This window comes from Mizuhopecten yessoensis, unplaced genomic scaffold (genome assembly GCF_002113885.1).
Source record: "Mizuhopecten yessoensis strain PY_sf001 unplaced genomic scaffold, ASM211388v2 scaffold10603, whole genome shotgun sequence".
Classification (NCBI taxonomy): domain Eukaryota; kingdom Metazoa; phylum Mollusca; class Bivalvia; order Pectinida; family Pectinidae; genus Mizuhopecten; species Mizuhopecten yessoensis.
In genome coordinates, this window is record NW_018408629.1 from 602,686 (window position 1) to 622,486 (window position 19,801).

Sequence of the window (19,801 nt, forward strand, 5' to 3'; positions counted from 1 at the left end):
TGAGTAGCAACAGTCCCGTCTCCCACTCCAAACAATTATGATTCCTATGGACGAACATAAGCTAACAAACGCGACAAACAGTCGATTAGGAAAAGCACTTATAAGTATACTTAATGCTTGAACAGTATTAATAACGTGAGAAGTACAAACTACAAAGTGTAACACACGGATAGTGCGGATCGAGAGATTAGTTTTTGGGTTTGTTCCAAATGGGAATATGGCAGAAAATTGGTAATGTTTGAAAGACAATTTCTGTTTGGGAGTTAATCTTTATGGAGTCAGTTTATCTGCATAGTCGAGAACATTACAGTGGAGAGTCTTTTTCTTTCTCTTTAGGCCAGGTGCCTTGTTGTCTTTAATACAGCGTAATCATGATGGCTATATACTGACTAAATGTACAAAATTTCTCTCTCATTCTTAACATTTCTTAAATACTAAAAGTTCTAATACATCCTACACTGAGAAGGTGGGTGCCCTCCTCCCCCGAAACCCAGACAACACCTCACGAGAACTACTGCTACTTGACGGAAGTAAAAATGGCCACAGCTCGTACTATAGACCGTTACTTCAAGTATCACACACATGTTTTTCACTCCACTAATTCAATAATGTATTGTCAAAGTCACGAAAGTCACGATAGGAGTTAAACAACAAAGAGTTCTTGACAAATAAGGTTCTTTTTTCTGTGAAGTACCATTACACTACAGTACTGTTTTAAACTTGCCCAAGCAAGCTAAACTTATCAACAGAATATAGATTTTGATCGGTCTCGAGGGTAAAAAATGTTTTTTTTAATCTTTAGCTGTTTTAATATTGATTCGTTGCCCAACTGCATTATGCAGAGGTAATAGAGTTGTTTTATTCCTCATGGCTCTTTGTTTGATTACACAGTGGATGGTTGCATTTTAATGCTTTAGTTACAATGAAAATAGATTTGTAATGGATTGCAGACCTGTTTAAACCGCGAACATAAAAAGGAGTATTGATCTTTTGAAACAGAGCGCACTAGGTCGAAATATGATCTTCTCTGAAAGTATAAACTAACCCAGGCGATAATATCTCATAGAACTTTGGGGAGTCGATGGTAGAGATATATAAAATATATCAGTATTTTATATATACATTAATTACCAAGGTGAACCCTTTAGCTATAACGATGAGCTATATATATATGAGCGGACCGTGTCGAAAGAATAAGCTATTTATTATTGATTCATCCAGGTGTGTGTATGTGTACGCGAAAGCTTTAACACAGCTTGACTATTGGACTGCAACTTAACCAAGCATAGTTTGTTGATATTTACCTTATACAGGTAAGAACACCGATAGCTAACTATTGTGAAATCGGTTTACGCTACTCAATGCATATAACAATGCCAAGTAGCGTGCGATCCATGTAGTGTTGTATAGTTCAGTGTCAGGCGAGGACGCTCAATACACAGCACACCTGACGTGATGTAAAACCTTAGACAAGCGGTATCTCCATCGCAGCGAGATGAAGCACCGGCAAGGTAAAACGGTGGAACACAAGTCCCAAGGAGTTAAAGAAAATGGTTTCAATTCGAACTGTAGAAACAGGAAATGGAAACATAATGGAGTTTCTAAAGAGGTACAAGATCCAACTGAAAGCCAGTCTGAGACTGGGAAGATATTTCCAAATTGGTCACCATGGATACTCTACGCCATCACCTTGGTGATACGTGCAACTTATATCAACCGGAAGTCAAATTGGTGGATTTATCATCCGGATGAGATATATCAATCTATTGAAGGTAAATAAGAAAACGAAGGCAGAAGACTAGACAGTTTGTTTTACATGCATGTAATGTATAGTATTTATTGTATGAACAAACAACACAAGTTTTCATTTATCTGTTTAACTGATTCTATTTTTATTTGTGTATCTATGTTGGTTTTTTTTTGTAACTTTTAAAACTTTACACAAACATTTGATATCAAATATAAATTTGTTTAGGCTTTCGAATGAGGATAATCAGACTCAATGATTATCTAAGGCTTAGCACAATAGCGGGGCTACATTTTATTCACAGATTGACTTCATGTGTTCTCTGTAAGAAACATAAATGTATGTTTAATCCAGCCATCTGTCACATTGGTCAATGTGAATAATTAACGAGGAGAAAAAACCTGAATTAACATACGTTGTACCTGTGTCATGGGTGTGTGCTTATGAGAGATCAGGTTTGTACCTTATGCACTCTACCATGCCAAGGCAGGATTGCTAGACAAGAACATACAACACAAGTCAATTTTGACAGGAATAATTATACAGTCTGTTTTAATTCTGAACTAAGCATGCACACATTCCTTTTTGCAACCGTGTTGAATTAAAACGAAAAACAAACTTGAAGGAATCACATTTAAATGTAACCGAGCCTTTTAATGACATCGACGGGGGTTAATCAGTAAAGTGTAATACATATTGTAGGGTAGTTTTAGATATCAAGGAAGGGGACGTAATATGATGCAGCACTTATTGCTTAATCTTTTATCATTATGACTTTCGGGGTATATAGCATAATTTAAGGACATGGATCGTTTGATCTACTTTTCACATGAAACTTCTAGCAGTATCGTATTCCTGTAATTATTCCACATCTCACAACAGTCTTGCTTTGTTCTGGTATTTCTGGTATTTTGCATTGTTATGTTTTATTTCGGTGTTCACTTGTACAATAATTAAGATTGGTATGAGTATAGTTGACTTTATTGACAGAGATAAAATAAACATGCCATGCAATTCATATTTAGAAAATATAACTTTTCAACTGCTTACTTTAGATCATTATTTCCACAATATGTGTCCCCTTTGCCCTTGACTTCTTAGTCAATACACTTTAAGCTGTTACTTCAGCCTAAATCTCTAACTTCCGAGATCCTTATTGAACCTTTAAATTTACTCATTAACCCTTTCCCTGATATCCGTAAATTCATAAAAAGAAATTCGTAAAAAATCATCAAATATCTTATCATAACAAACCGCGAAATCAATTACTATAACACCAAAGTGCTGACCATATCAATACCAACTCAGTACCTTAACCCCGTAACTCTTCACCATAACAACTACTAACTCTTTGACAGGTAGCTATAACTACCGGTATGTAATCTACCCAACATCTCCTATCTCTAAACCATACAAGAAATTGTTCTCTTACCACGACTCCTTAACGTCAACCATAACAACTACTAACTCTTTAACAGGTAGCTATAACTACCGGTATGTAATCTACCCAACATCTCCTATCTCTTAACCATACAAGAAATTGCTCTCTTACCATGACTCCTTAACGTCAACCATAAGAACTATTAAACCTAACACCACAACTTCTAATTTTGAACTATAAGAAACACTTTCCGACACTGAAATACCACAACCCATTTAACATTACATATACCTTCATTATACCTAACAATAGCCCTTATTATAGCAGTCACTGATCCCTAAACCTGAATCCATTTACCCCGTAACCCCTAATCCACCTGATAAGCTGTGTTGATTACTGTCGCTTGTTACCGAGTTTTAAAGTTATTAAAATATAACCTCTACAAACACAACGTCTCAACTTCACGGTATGTCACTGTAGGTCAGTGAACGTTCTAACTTTAGACTTCCAAATTATGTTTCTGTCATGCAACTTGTGAAATATAAACATTGTGACGCCAGTGTGTACGATGAACTGAAATACCTTTTGATGAACTGAAAGTCGTTATTGACTGTCTACGTTTAGAACCTCATGAAAGTTGTGAAGAACGACTACAGTGACGCCAATGTAATCATGTTAATTTCTTAACGGGACAATGCGACAGATAATCATACTAAGAATTTGTCTCCATTTTTAACCTTGCTTTTCAAAACAGTACGTTAATACCGTAATCGCCTGAGGAGGCCGTTGAAATGGCCAATATATAGTGTTTGTACAGTAAAACAAATGTTTGGACGGAGTCTCTCAGTAAATATTAACTTATACAAAGGCCATCTGTTGATGATAGATGTCTATAAATAGAAGCAATTTCAGATACATTTCTTGCTGCAATACATGTATAGACACACCGATCCTATCTCTATATGAATCGACGAAATTAGTATAAACATTCAAAGTTTGGGAAACTCAGTTCGTTGTTGTTGTTGTAAAGTATTTAGAAGCGTAATTGTTTTCTTTCCTTGCATTTTCGTACGTGTATTTCTTATAATTTTGAAGGGACGATCACAATCACGTCAACTTACCACTTTGTTCGTTTAAAATATGTTTAAACTCCGAGATATACCACCAATTACAAAATATATCTGACAAACATACGTTGCAAATTGACAACTTGACACAAACAGGTAATGACATGGAATCGCAAAAAAAAAATCCGCAGCCTTTCCACTTGATTCAACCGGTGTGTACCTGTTCGGGAATATGGCAGTACGGTATTTAATGCCATCTGTTTTTTGTATGCTTCATCCTTCCTGATAATGTTTTCATGATAAAGATTCGATAGATGGGACTAGAAAATTGCTGTATTCCTTTTTGTCGGTGTGTATCGAGATTTCCAGTTATCGGTATTAAGAATGCTAGGAGCTGCACCTTACATAACTTCATCTTTTATATATATATGTAAAGTCTCACTATGAAAAAGTAAAAACTCGACATTAACATCAAAAATTCGATATATATCTATGTTGCCTTCCCCGTTGTTGTTGTTGTTGTTGTTGTTGTTGTTGTTGTTGTTGTTGTTGTTGTTTCATTTATTTGGTGGTTGACAGGATATGTTCCAATTCATCTTATTATCATAAAATGTCTTTCTTTCCTTCACTCAGATATTATATAAAGATATATTTGTAATGCATAGAACATTATATAATTTGATATTCATATCTGTGTGAACCATACCATGTTAACAGACACAGTATGCTAAAACAGAATTGCACTGTTTCATACCGCTGTTTCGTCCTTAGAAGACTCATCGGTGATGTCAGGGGCAAAAACGTTGAAAATATTGTCTAAACAACTGGGGCGGGTGCGTACAACACAGTAGTTTATGAGTTAAAGGATTATTTGTAAATTTAAAACCAAATAAATTTGTAAAGGGTGAATCAATAATAGTTGTCAACCAGTGCAATGGTTCGCAAAGCATGACATTTCTGTATCAATTATTGATATATTAAATAGTTATTGATGAACATCGTAGATATGCTCTACTAGCATATGATCAAGGGGAACACGTTTACAAAACATTAATCTTTCTTGTACAGTGCATATCGTATTTCATACCATATGCAAGAAGAATACATTACCTACGACTGACAGTAACTTGCATATGGAATGCACGAAATCATTTTTAGTTGTGCATATTTGTCCTTTTTTATCCTTGATTTCTCAGAGAAATTAAGTAGTTTACGAAAGCATGTCAGATACATTTTGTTGGGTATGCACATTGTTATTTAAATATCTAAACATCACACGGTATGCTTGACATAGAACGACCTAACCTTTTCTCTCCATTTATCACCTAAAACGTATGTTGTGTATCATTTTCGAAACAACAAATAATGCTTAGAGTAAGAGGACAACTGTCAGATCTAATTACTATGCGCATACGTATATTGACGATGCGTGCCCCCGTCTGTCAGCAAAATGATTTACAAGACCGCAGTAGTGGTAATTGAAACTTACACCACATTTGAGGACAAAGTTCAAAGGTCAAAGTCATAGTGTCGCATTAAAACACAACAAATCATCATAAATGATCATCACACATAAAACACATGTAACGTTCAATTACAAAAGGAAACAAAAATATGCCTAAATGATTATTTGTTTCAAAACAATAAATATATCAGTACTTATTGCAACATTGATTCTTAATCGGAATAACCTCAGCTAGTGAGTTGATCGATTCGTTTGAACAGCTTTGAACTAGTGCCTCAGAAAAATTAACTTAACTATATTTAAAATATAAGAGTGTCACGCACTACAACTTAGATCATTATTGCCCGCCTTTGAAGTCTGTGTACATGGTTATTGACTGTAAACGTTCGTCATTTTTGCTACAGATTTTGATCATTAAGTCTAATTATAAGTTTTCTTGCTTCTACGTGTTTGTACGTGTGTAGATAGACATATGCATGACTCAAATGATTTGACTACGATTTCAACGTGTTCTATCTGATCCATCTAATAAACAATGTCACGCGCTACCACTTAAATCAATAGCTGTCTTTATGGCACTCAATGCGTCATTGTAACATAGTGCTTCATATGACTTAAAAAATTCAATTAACCGTGTTGATTGAAATTATACTGTTTGCAAAACAGCATCTGTAAGAATAAAAGTAAATACATGTATACATGAAAATCGTATCGGCTAGACTTTTAAACAGGGCACTGTAGGGAGTGTGCATACTCTTATTTATATTTATGTTAAACATGAAACACATATATATTGGTTTCGAATCGATTGTCTCATTTCCAGACATGTTTATGTGTATTTCGTTTAGCAATTGCAAATCAGACATGTAGTTTTACTATCGAAAACACTTTTCACACACACGTGGTTTCCATAATGGTGTTTAAGATAAGCCGCCCGAATGTCATTTTGTTCTACTGAACTACAAATTTCTAAAACTCCTGTCTATCAGAAATTAAAAAAAACCTGTTCACTGGTGTGTTCATTTAAACAGCTGATAAAGCTTATTTTTAGTACTTTTGGCACAAAAATTATGTTAAAATTACAAAACGTAAACGACATAAACCAATGAGGAACTGTGGAGGCATGAAACTGAAAACGAAAAAGGGCATAATGATCTCTTGTAAAACCTGGAGCGATGGCATGATACAATGGTTTGTCTGAACCAGCATTAGTGGAGCCATATATGTTTGCATAAAGCCTTAGTGCTTTCGATAGAGTAACATATAAAGTTATAAAGTGTATTGGTCAATTGGATACATCTATCTTTAACATAATGATAAAGTAGCTGAAAGTAAATGTATTTGCCCATTCAGGAGAAATATATCTCAATAAATTGGACCATTGGGTGAATATCATCTTTTTATTGCATAATTAATCTTCACTAGAAAATACAGCTAATCCACCAGAAGTGGTACACAGCTCATCAATGTTTTATTCTTTAAAGTACCTGTGGTAACGTTAACGTAGGGTAAATAAAACATGTCAGTGTTTTTGGCCAATGTGCCGTTTGACCTATTTTTAACATCCATCTCAATTGAACCACGGCATTCTCTTTGTACACTGAATCGAGAGCTCGATATTTGAAAATATCCGGTTGCATTCCAATTTCACATTACATTTGACCACAAAAGATCTCACACACAGGTAAAAGTGTAAATCAAACTTGTATATAAATATACCAGGATTGTGGTTTGCCTTTCTTAAACAGGCAACAACAATAGCCTAAGTTAAGCGTGCCAATTGTGTTCACCATTAAAAGGTTTCACCCGTGGGTATTCTCGCGTGATAAATCAGGTTTAAGAGCCGAATTCTTTTTAAAACGATTTAAATGCTTTGGTCATTTAACATTCCAATTCTTCCTTATTTACATGGCTTCAGTAATTATAATAACCTTACTAAATGAACCGAAACATCCAGTCGTTGTCATTTAGTTTACAGATACGATGGAATGCAATTTGAATGTACGCCGTTTACTTTTAATGTTACTTTGATTATAACTCTTCTCGCAGTTTGAGCCTGTGTAATTCATTCGCAAACAATCAATGTAGATGTACAAGGTGATAATTATCGGTCGGAAACCTTTTCTTTATCAACCCGTCACTTCGAGACTCATTGTCTCGTCTTGTTTATTCATAGATTAACAATGGCCGCCTGTGTTTATGCAAACCTGTAAGATCCCATTTTACTTACAATCCAAAAATCAGTATACACAGAGATGCTATTAACCAGTTTGTTGCGATTATACAAAGAATATGTTTCGTTTGTAATATCTCCAATGATAGCATTTTGATTCAGTTCCAGTTACGTGCAATTGATAATAACCATATCATTGAAATTATGTCTTACTATGCTCATTTTGTGTAAGTCACTGCTTCAATACAGTAACTCGTACCTGCAACCATTAAACTGATGCCTGCAGATGGTTCTTTAGCTTACATTGAGATACAGGACCCCAAGTATTTTAAGTATCTTGCGTCTTAATAGACTTTAGTTCTTGGTACGAGCCCAAAGTGCTCAATGAATTAAATATTTTTTCTAAATATTCCATGTACGTACTTGAGGTCGAACTCTGATCGTCTGTATGCATTCTCCTTTTGTTACTTTCAAAAATGCAATTTAAAGCATATCTTTTTATGGCAGTTTTAACAATGTAGTTTCCATATTCGCCCATTAAGATATTTATGAACAGTGAGGACATTAAAGTTAGAAAGTACAATGATTGATATACAAGCTGACAAATCATTGATTAGTATAACTTTTATGGGAAGGGAAAGTTGATTGAATTTCAAGTCAAGAGTCAGCTGTCAATTCAACTCTTGTACCTGCTAGCGAACTAGACAAACGGGCAACCCTACGATCTATCAAGGGAGGTAATTGGATACAAGTTTGTGATTAAATCAATTTTCCCTGGAGAAAGGTGGACATACAAGCTACCACCCAACAGTAACCGTTTATTCAAAAACTAATTTTCACCTGTCATCACCATCGTTTATCATATGACAACATGGTACGTTGGTGTTCAGACAGGTATGACCAGAGATATCTGCCTGACAGGTAATGAGTGTGACCGTCACTTAATCTACACGCTTGATAAATATGGATAAACTTTATTGTTTAATAAAATAGGAGACAAAAAGACATCTCGAATGTTCAGTATAGAAGGATGGGAATGTTGAAGGCATGACCGGAAGAAGGGCGAACTCTTGTGTCTGAATGCAATTATGTTATTACATATGTCAAGCCCATAAATCTTCACGAGATATTTTGTTGTAACGTTGTATATCTGACAATTGAAGTCTCCGAATGGAACAGTAAAGGGCTTTTAAAATTTCTAAAACTACCTATAAAATCCACGAATTAAATTGATTCTTATAACAAAAGCATTTTGGGTGGCCAGAGAATTTTGCCAGTCGGGCTACGATTGTTCTCATTTGAATACACATGAAACTTATCCTATAAATACAACTAAAAAAATGTAAAAGATTATGTACGATTTCGTTTGAAAGAGATTAAGTTGGAAGTGTTTTGGCGCGACACTTTCGTGAACATTGCTACATAAATAGAAACTCTATATCATTGACTGAACCCACCTAATGTATTTAGCACTGCAGTACCCAGAGACCCCCGTAGTTACGTTAAGTCATAGTTAAAAAACATTGTCTAGACTAATTACGAGACGTTAGATTAAAGCGAATAGCTCTTTTAATTCAAAACGTTTATTGCATTTGCCAATGACAACTTGTTGCTAAAGTAGACTTTAACACGAAAAGCTTCATAAACGTAAAAGACTGACTGGTTTTAGGCCTTTCAGAACTACATCTTGTGTTCGTGCTAACATTTATTTCCTTTAAATCGAATCTGTAATGCTACTTATTTCATTTTGTTGATTGATACAGATACTTTAATTAGTTCACACTTCACCTTTTTCCTCATTATTCCCTGTCCCTCTGCAGGCAAAACACTAGAAACTGGAACTGATTTTTTTAGCTGTTGCAACTTATATTAATCACTCTTGTTGTGTATAAAGTTTTAATGTACACGCATCATTGCTACGGTTCAAGACCAACTGGTCCCTTTCCCAAGCTATTACTAAATGAGCGATTTGTGTTATTAACCTGTGCAAACATGAATAGAGACGAGGGGGGACACCATCTGCGTCATCTGTTTGACCTGATACTGACCTAACGGGAGTGGGGGCTTGATATTCAGCCGACCAGTAACCTAATCGATAAAGTGTGTATACACTCTCTATCTATAGGCGAAACTTCCCTGGTCGAGTGACATATGAATGTAAAATTTCGTCGTCACATCGCTGTACAGGTAAAGAATACAAATCGCTCATTCATCTATAGCTTGACAAAGGGACCAGTCGGTCTTGAAACGTTTATACGGACATTGTGTATAAAGTAAAACTATGACATATTACATGTATCCTAACTGAGGAATCTTATAGAAGAACGTGGCTGTTTTGTTTCCAATTCATGGTTACAGTTTATGACACGTTAACATTGGTCGATGACCCCTGCCGCAGACGTGTTGGTTTGAAATGTATGCCTAACAAACATATTTCATATTTTTATCATTTTCGCATACAACTACAAAAGTTTGACGTAGTATATGCAAAATATCCAAATACAAATGTATCAGATATTTTACGAACTCTTAAAGTTCATAACAGGTATTCCTCATCAGATGTAATAAACTATGTAAAGCATACGATGATGGGATAAAACGCTGGGAACATAGAAGTTGGTGTTTTGATGTTGAGAATTCATACTCTATCACAATGGCGCTTCTTATATGCTTCTTTAGAACGGTTTCTTGCAGTTTGTGGTACAAAGTGTTATACAGTTTAAAAAACAAACATGATGATCTTCTTTTAATTGATACAGATTTAACTTCAGAAAGGGAAAGTCTCTATATGACCTTTTCATTTGAAATTACACTGACTTTCATATTTCATATAACAGAGATATAGTAAAGCTTGAGATGCAATGTACTTATTTCCCTTAGGTTTTTGGGTTCCGCCAAAACCTGAATTTGAGACCAGAATCAGCTCCTTTTTTGCTATGGCGTATTGTAAACCATTGTTTGATTCAAAACACCATTTATTTCGGGTTTGAGAAATACAAACTGTGGCATTAATTTGGTTGCAAATCATGAAACCAATTATATATCGAATGGCGCAATCGTATGATAGGACTTAAATGCGATTGTGGACCCCATTGTTTTATATATTTTTTTTTCTTCTTTTTTTATTTATACTTCGGTCAATACAGATAAAATCATTGATGAATGTTTTAGTGTCCGCTTGAAACCCTGTATGATTTCATTATGAAAAATTGAAAATGTATTAAATCGGGTTAATATTTTAATTTATATATGTTCGATACCGTGTTTTCATTCATTCTGTTGTGAATGTAAATTGATATTAACAAGGAAGAAATAATATTATTTTCTTAAAATACACGTGTTGTAAAAAAAACTATTCATAGAATGTGTCAGCTAAAAGACTAAATAAGTCATGTTTTTAAAATTCGGAACAGTGGGATCTTTGTTTGATAAATGATGCAAGTCTATCATATTTCGACAGTATTATTTCAAAACTCGCTTCGTCATTTAATAAACTAAATAGTTAGTGTTGGTAAGAATTGATATGATGACTCAAACGCAAATTTCTCAATAAATCCATTATTTTGTAATACATGTATGAATACATTGTACTTATTCATTAGCATATAACAGATATACCTCTTAACCGTGAATTTTATACTCTCTGTTCAATTTCTCTTCGATCGCGTGCAGTGTTTTCTTCTGTTATTTCAGATATATTTTGAGATGATATTATTTGCATGAATTACATTGTAAAGAGTTGTTTTGATCTGTTAATATTTGCAACGATAAAGTTGTGTCAAACATTTGAAGCAATAAATGGATATGATGGATTTTTTGCCAGACTCAATCAAATAAACGGGTTAAGCAATCATAAATTCAAGATGACATCCTTGATTGTAACGCCACTCAAACAAATATAATAACCATATAGTTATTTTTTTTAGAATTCTAATAATTTAGCTGAATCCATTTCCATTATGTTTTTACTCTAAATGATTGATTTCCGTCACGAATATCATAGAGGGAACTCTGGCTCCTTAGTTTCATAGACGAAATGTGTATTTTTTTGTGCCATTGAAAAATAATTAAGAATTCGAAATGACAACCTTTTGCATTACTTGCCCAAGTACTCACTGTGAATAATAGGTATGTTTTTAAATCTTCTTAAAACATTTATGGATAATCTGACCTTACTAAGGTGCTACAAGCAGTTTTGTATGAGTTAAGGTTAATATTTGTATAATCTTCCTCAAATTAACCACATGTTACTTGCCCAGCAAGTAAATTTATTACGTTTTAATAAAATAAGATAACAGATATATATAAAAAAAATGAGAAAAAGTTAAATATCTAAAGGTACATACACTTTTTATGCATACTTAGAAAAAGTAAACAAACGTTTCTATAATGTCTTTCTACAAATCGTCTTTAGGCAATGAGTATAAGAGCATATAATAGCTTTTTAATTTATTTCACTGAGGTATGCTTATTTTCACATTTAATTTTAATTTATGAACTTTATTGTATATATCTTGCGTTTTATAATACATTTACTGAAATGTATGCATACCGTTGATTTGATTAATTAAAGTTTGGCATATTAATCACCGATTGTTAATCACCATCATATATGTTAATGCTTTGTCTACTAATTAATGACACACCGTTAAGGCGAACATTAATTCATGTATTGATAATGGATTTCGTAGGTGCTACATATGTATATAAATCTTGTGTTAATAATCATCTATCATTAATTAATTTTCATTTATATGTAATTTCTGGAGCAAAAACGTTCAAATTCTACACCATAATATTATAATGAAGGAAATTTCGAGCTATATCTCAAATCCGCACTTCCTACATTGGGAAATAGCAAGACGTTCAGGAAGAAATGCGTCTGCGAACACTGCAGTGCATCATAGGTTTGTTTAAGCTCTATTGTGACAAGTGTAAGAAACGTATACAAACAGGTGTATGATATCCACACCTGGTGCGAGACTACACCAGAGCATATAAAAATGACACCAACAAGAAACTAGACACATCATAAACTTCAAAATAGTGTATCGGATAACGGTTTTCCCAGTAACGATATCCGTGTTCTTCATACCTTTTTTCCTTACACCAAACGTAAATATTAGCCTTGTTTCGGATTGATTAAGTTCATTTAAGTAGAAATTTCATCTATCCACTTTACCTTGCAACGTGCTGTATCTCATTTATTGAAATGCTGATATGAGGCGGCAATTGTAAGTCCTTGAAACGTGTTTTTTTTCGCTGTGTTACCTGTAAGGAGGTTACCATAGAAACATGAATTACCATACTGATACATTGTTTTTTCTATCTCTGTCTCTCGTGTATATTTCCCTCTAGAGGACGTATCCCTAGGTACGTCTGTTTAGCTCGTTGTCAGAATAATATGACTGGGTAATGGGACATACGTACATGACCACGGTGTGTCATTCCAGTGGTGTACACTTTGAGATTGGCTTATGGGTGACCACATGACTGGTAGACACCGTCGTCGTGTAACTTAAAGCTTACAACCAATCACGTAACTAACCACTCTCGCTCTCGCCTTTACCCCAATTTATTTTATAATTTTATAAAGCCTTGCTCAATTTTTAAACTTGACAGCGTAATATTATTTCCCAATAGCATACATAGATACTTTGTTCTAACAAAATTAGGATTTTACAATCCTTATACAATCAGCTCTGCTGAAAAAATAAACAATCAAATAAAAACATATTTCAAAAGTTGCGACGTTTAGATTTCGAATTTTTCTATAGAACTGTATTTCTACGATTGGTTTTGCCAGTGTTCTCGATCCTGTAATCTCATTTTAATTCATTACCTGTTTCAGTTGGGTTTTCTGAAGCATCAGGATATGGCTTTCGAACCTACGAGTACCTACCTCCGCCAGTGAACGTGACCACCTCTGTTGAAGAACAGGAAGTGACGAATGGGATGTTCAGTATGCGTTCCTTCATATTCCCGCTCTTTTACACGTTTGTTTTTAAAATGGCGGCCGTAGTAGGATACGACTACAATCCATATTTGGTATGTATTAGTGCCCCAAAACAACATTTACAAATACTCTGTAAAAAGGCTTTTCTGCGTCTAGAAGCATTTACTTCCAAGATGGACATAGAAGAGTCATATTCCCTTTACATTGTTAGTAGTTTTTTGCAAACTGCAAAGGCTTTTCAACAAATACTTTTAATATTTTCTGTATAATTTGACTTATAAACATGAACTGATGGACTGGGTGTTTGTATAAACACAGGTTGACCGCGAGACTATGTATAGTGTTAGTAAGGAATGTATGTGACATGGATAAGCAATACATCGCTTTTATTACAATTGTCAAGGGGTTATCAACTGGGACATGGTACGATTTCAACAATACATTTTCTAATAATGCAGGCGTGAAGTATCGATCTACAAAATCTTTAAATGTTACTCAAAACATAATTCAAATCAACAAACCTTGGCCAGCTTCTTATAGAAAGCCAAAATGGCTAAATAGTCTGTATCAGTAATAATTAAGCAATGTACATCCCTTTTTCATGAGAACGACTAAAATGCTTGGTAATCTTAGGACATAAACCGTTAGCATTTGTAAACAGCTGTTCATGTTGAAACCATCTGTTGAAATGTTCTCTTGTATTTCTTTTCTTTTTATTAAAAAACTGATACATCAAAATAATTTATATTTATATTTTTTGTCCAAAAAGACAAAAGTAAATGTATTGTCTGTTCTAAGATTCAAAAAAATGAATTGTGATCATTTACGATATAGATATACATAAGTAGGAATACTCTGCATGCCAGTTTGCGCAGGAATATTTCATGAACGAGTAAGATATTTTAGAAATATTGTCACTCATTTGACATAAATATTATACACGTACACATGTAGTTATTAATATATAATTTTGTTCTGTTTTCAGTTGGGGAGACTTTTCCACGTCATCATTACATCACTACTTCCGGTGTCTGTGTTTAACTTCTCCCGGACTGTATATAAGAACCCGGATGTTGCATGGATGGCCGCCATTTTTGTTTCTTTTTCACAAAATTTAACAGTGTTGGGCACACACACGCTGGTCAATAGTTTTCTTTCACCTTTTCTATTTCATGCTTTGTCGATCATTGTTGCGTCTATTTTAAATTCCAGTGAACAGGGTTCAAAAGAATTGAAACAAAGCGTACATTCAAACGGTATCATTACAAATGGACATACATCTATTTTTTTAGAAAATGGAGGACCTCAGACAAAGGTGAGCAAGCCACATCAAAATGGATATACACACGTGGTAAATGGATCACCAAAACTTATTGAAAACGGTAAAAGTCCAAATGGTCTTTCTGCATCTTGGCATAGACATTTTAAAGGACACTATCATAATGATGGAAACTATGTTAAACTGTTTGAAAAACATTTAACAAAACTATCCGGAAGTGGATTTATATTAGGTGTCGTCTGCTACATCAGAACAGACATCACGTTATTTGGAGTAGTTATACTCACAGTGTTTACTATCAAATGTTTGTACGATAATTTTTCCTATGTGAGGAGACTATGGACGAAGTTTGTTAATACAGGTGTTGGGTTCATTTTAGGCGTACTTTTGGGAGGTTTTGTTGACAAACAAGTATATGGAACCTGGTTCTTGTCGCCTCTACAGTGGTATCGCATCAACCTTAAAACAAACATCCCAAGCATCTTGTTTGGTACGAGCAGTTTTGACGTGTATGTTGATGGAATATTTCTCCAGAGCTGGTTTACAAGTGTGTTTTTTTCCACGTCCGCCATTTGTGTTTGCCTACTGGTGACAAAATATTTCAACACAACATATAAAAAGGAACAACATCTCACGATAGCTTTATGTGTCGCTTGTTTTCTGTTGTTTTGTTCGTATTCCATGGTCGGGCATAAAGAAATACGGTTTCTTCACAACGTCATCGTCCTGATGATGATGACGTCAGCATTTTCGTTGCACTTTGTCATCAGTCATGTGTTATTTTTGTCTAATCGGAAGTCAAAAGTTTTGTTTTATTTATTAATAGTGTCTTACGCAACAAACACATATTTCACATTTCCGTCAATAAATGACAACCCAAACACGTTAGCAACCAAGAGAAAGAAGGAATCCGCGGAGGTGAATGCGTGTCTGGAATTTATTTCTCGACAGTCGCACGTCTCGGGAGTTTTTGTTGACGTCAGTCTATATCAAATGGCGGGACTTTCTATCATCAAACACAACGTCCCACTTGTCATACTTATTCACAATGAGTACCACGAGTACCCCAACGTGACGTCATCATTTATGAATAAACCGGGAATTCGTGTTATCAACAGATTCTCTGACTTCATACATTCGTCAAACATTGTGTACTTAACCAAACATCTACTGGGTAGAATGCAATACAGTTACATAGTAACAAATCGCATTCGGGAGTCCTCGTTCGGGGAAATTGGTTTCAAAACAGTATTTTCATTCGGAGCACACATTGTTCTTCATAGAGCATTATCTAGTCAGGAAAAAGAACTTTCGCAAAAGTATGCCATTAATTTATTGGACGGTGATAACGCCACTGTGTTAGAATACGAAGCTAGTTGGTTGTTCACGGCTGGTCTTTACTCGAAGTCAATCCATCGTGCCGAGAGTGCTCTTCAAGTGAACGACCAACGAATTCGACCTTTCCAAATCATTGGATTATCTTACGTTAGATTGAACCAGTGGGAGGATGCACGAAAGACAGAACAGCTGTGCTTTAAACGTCACGGGGAAGCAAAATGTCGGAAACCCCAATCTAGAGTTGTTATTCACGAGGAGTACATACCTTTTGATGATGCCAACTCCTACAAATGGTTGTAATTTTTTTATTTATTTAGATTTTCTCACCATCGTGCAATCTTCAAACGATATGATGAATAAATATATATCGAACCATATCGAAAATTATTGCAATTGTTCTGAAGTAAGCGTGTTTACGTTCTTCGTTCCCCGCAAGGTACTATGTGTGCGAAGTGTTAAGTTATAAGATGTTATGTGAAAAGGAGTTCATACACCGTCTCATTATGTGGTTGGATGACTGACTGTGTAACTTAACACATGAACCGTTGTTGCTACCCTTGTCGCCATAAACTTGTTTTGCCTAGGCTGCTGAATATTTTGATTCAAGTTGATTGTTCTACACAATCGGTGCATAAGTCAATCTAACGTCATCCCTCATAAACTGTTGTCAATTTGTACTATACGGCTGTTGTAAATCACCTATGTTTCGCAAACGTCAGCGAATGGGTATGAACTTATTTGCGAAAAAAGTTAATCTCCTAAATTATCATTAAATGTTATTCTGATTTAAGAGTTTCCTCCAGACATAATCTTTCAGCATAGACTGAAACATTTTTGAAACTTTTGAATGCAGTATTGGTTGGTTTAACGTCCTATCAATAAGGTAATTTAAGGTCATTTAGATACGATATCAAGGTCTAAGTTAATATAACTTTTAAAAAATATATTTAGATTTCTGTATATTACGTCACTACTACTGATCAAATCTATCTGATCTGTAAACACTAGGAAATATGCATCAGCCATGACAACAGTAAATCGCTTATTTCATTGCAATCTTTATAAGTTCGCACTATTGTACGTCCGACAGTCTATCCAGAATCAAAACATACCACAATTAGTATTCCATCATATCACAATTATCATTGCATTAGTTTTTACGTTGTGCATTTTGAATTTGAAATTTCCAATCATTGCAAATTATTCAATCTTAAACAATTTCAGGATATCTGCAAAATTGAAATTTCTAGTTATATCATGTAGTAGGTATACGTTAGAAAAAAAAGTAAATGAAAAAAAAAGGTTTCTATTGAGCAATTAATCAAAAATTAGAATGGTTTCGCGATATATACCTTGTATAGAAGATAAAGCAACAAAATGGAGTTATTCTAGCTAAGAGTAACTTCCATTTGTCAAGTTTTTCATTATCTGTGGGAACCGTAGCTTCTAGGCCCGACTGGTTTTTTGTTTGTTTTTGTTTTTGTTTTAGTATTATCGCAGCTAGTTTTTCTTTTTGTAGCCTAAAATTTGGACATTTATTTTTTCATAACTATGATTGTGTAATTTCTGTATGACAACATTGATAAAGTAATTTGTAATGAAAAGTTCCCGAGTTCGACTCCTGCATTTTTCTTGTTTTCTTTTTTTATTTCTTTTCTTCCAACACATTAAATTTTGAACATCTAAAATTTCGTAAAATCCATTGCAAAATGTGGTTTTTATGGAATATTTCTTTTGAAAAGGACTTGAAAAACTAATTTACAAAAGTGACAATGGTAATGATATTGTTTAACTTTTTGGTGCCCGTTAACTTAAACCTCTGGCAATAGTATCATTACACAATAATGGTCTACATCGGGAACTGTTTGTAGTTGATAATGCATTTAAAAAATCTATAGTTCCACTATTTGACAATCAGGTCTTTGAACAACAGCTTTGAAATTTTTCTTGATTTTTATTTTGCGATGATTCTGTCACTTCATAAGTACTTTTGTTGAGATTATAGCTGCTTTTAACATTTATTTATAATATCAGTGCAAACTTTTTTGAAAGCATTTCGAAATATCTTCTCGTGTATAAGATCGCATTTATGTCATATGCAAGAAATGTAAAATATGCGGATTTTCGTTTTATCACATATTTGGTGATAAATTATGAAAAAAGGGAATGCATGTATGTATTATATACTCGAAGTCACTTAACGTAGATACGACTCCTTTTTCCTTTTCTCTCCTAATTTTGTCTTTCCTAACAACCAAATCTTGATCTTATTCTTGGCGATTGACCACTTGTAATATTGATTTGAATTTATGATCGATCCTTTGTATTTGAGTTTTTTCTTAAAGGCGCAGAAACGAAATAGGGTCGTACATGGCCAAATGATAGCAATTATTTATTATTATATACATTCAAAAAAAGAAACTGTAAATAAATCAGTATTTCAATTTACATACTTATATACATCTACAAAGCTATCTAGTGGCCTGTTTAGATTGTCACGCGAGTCTACACGAATATGTTAATACACGTATATGTATCTTTAAATTTCTTATTGTTGTTTCAGACAGTGTATTGTGTTTGTTTTTTTGTTTGTGCATATTTATTAAATTTATTTCAGAAGTTACTATAATTATTTCTTTTTTCTTTATGATTCTTAACAGCAAAAAATGACACATAACGGCTTAAAAAACTATAGAAGCAGATCCAACGACTTGCATTGATAAACGTTCTATCACCCCCAGTGTATTGCACTTTGAAGGCCGTTGGAACAAATGTTTATTGTGGAATCATGGTTTCCATTCAGTCAAATAAAAATAATCAGTCTTGTTAAAGGACATGTATCCGTTGCGTGTTTCTAGAACAAAACGCTACAATAGATTTACTGCAAAGTTGTTTTTTAGACTTCAACATATATCAGATAGAGTTTAAAAAATGCTACTGTATTATATTTACAACACCTAGCGTAACATGACAATGACTGGTTTTATGTCGAATTTCGCACCCCTCCATGGAGCGATACAGCGTTACCTACTAGGGCAATTCATCCGTAAAAGATATTTTAACAAATAAAACTATAGGAGGTTACACAATAGTCAATAATCTGCGAATTCAACAGGCATCTGGTTCGTCCTACAGCCTGTGATAAACAAACAATGTTTACATTTAAGGTTCGCCGGCTAATTGTCGTCACAACAACAGTACTCAAGCGGTAAGTCTACCTCTACACAGACGAGTAGACCATATGAATCACTGTAGTTGCGAACCAAGAAGGCATAATGGTACGTGTACTTGTATGAAGTCAGATGAGGTCCACATCTGATCTGGCGCCATCACAGTTCATCAGACACCGTGCAGCACAAGGCTTACGTGATAAGATACATACATATGTACAGAAA

The 19,801-nt window shown here is 34.3% G+C and overlaps 1 protein-coding gene across 1 annotated transcript; it reads left to right on the forward strand.

Annotated features, from left to right (window-relative positions):
- Positions 1 to 1,230: 1,230 nt before the first annotated feature.
- Positions 1,231 to 19,029, forward strand: LOC110461290. Its single transcript, XM_021514712.1, has 3 exons — positions 1,231 to 1,772; positions 13,685 to 13,881; positions 14,775 to 19,029. The coding sequence occupies exons 1-3, from the start codon at positions 1,496 to 1,498 to the stop codon at positions 16,704 to 16,706; spliced, it is 2,406 nt and encodes an 801-aa protein (XP_021370387.1). The 5' UTR covers positions 1,231 to 1,495; the 3' UTR covers positions 16,707 to 19,029.
- The last annotated feature ends 772 nt before the right edge of the window (positions 19,030 to 19,801 follow it).

What these genes read in the sequence shown, in the direction of transcription:
- LOC110461290 (XM_021514712.1), top strand. Translation starts at nt 1,496, where the DNA reads ATGAAGCACCGGCAAGGTAAAACGGTGGAACACAAGTCCCAAGGAGTT. An exon ending in GATATATCAATCTATTGAAG is followed by an intron (nt 1,773 to 13,684) that starts GTAAATAAGAAA and finishes TACCTGTTTCAG; the next exon opens with TTGGGTTTTCTGAAGCATCA. An exon ending in ACGACTACAATCCATATTTG is followed by an intron (nt 13,882 to 14,774) that starts GTATGTATTAGT and finishes TTCTGTTTTCAG; the next exon opens with TTGGGGAGACTTTTCCACGT.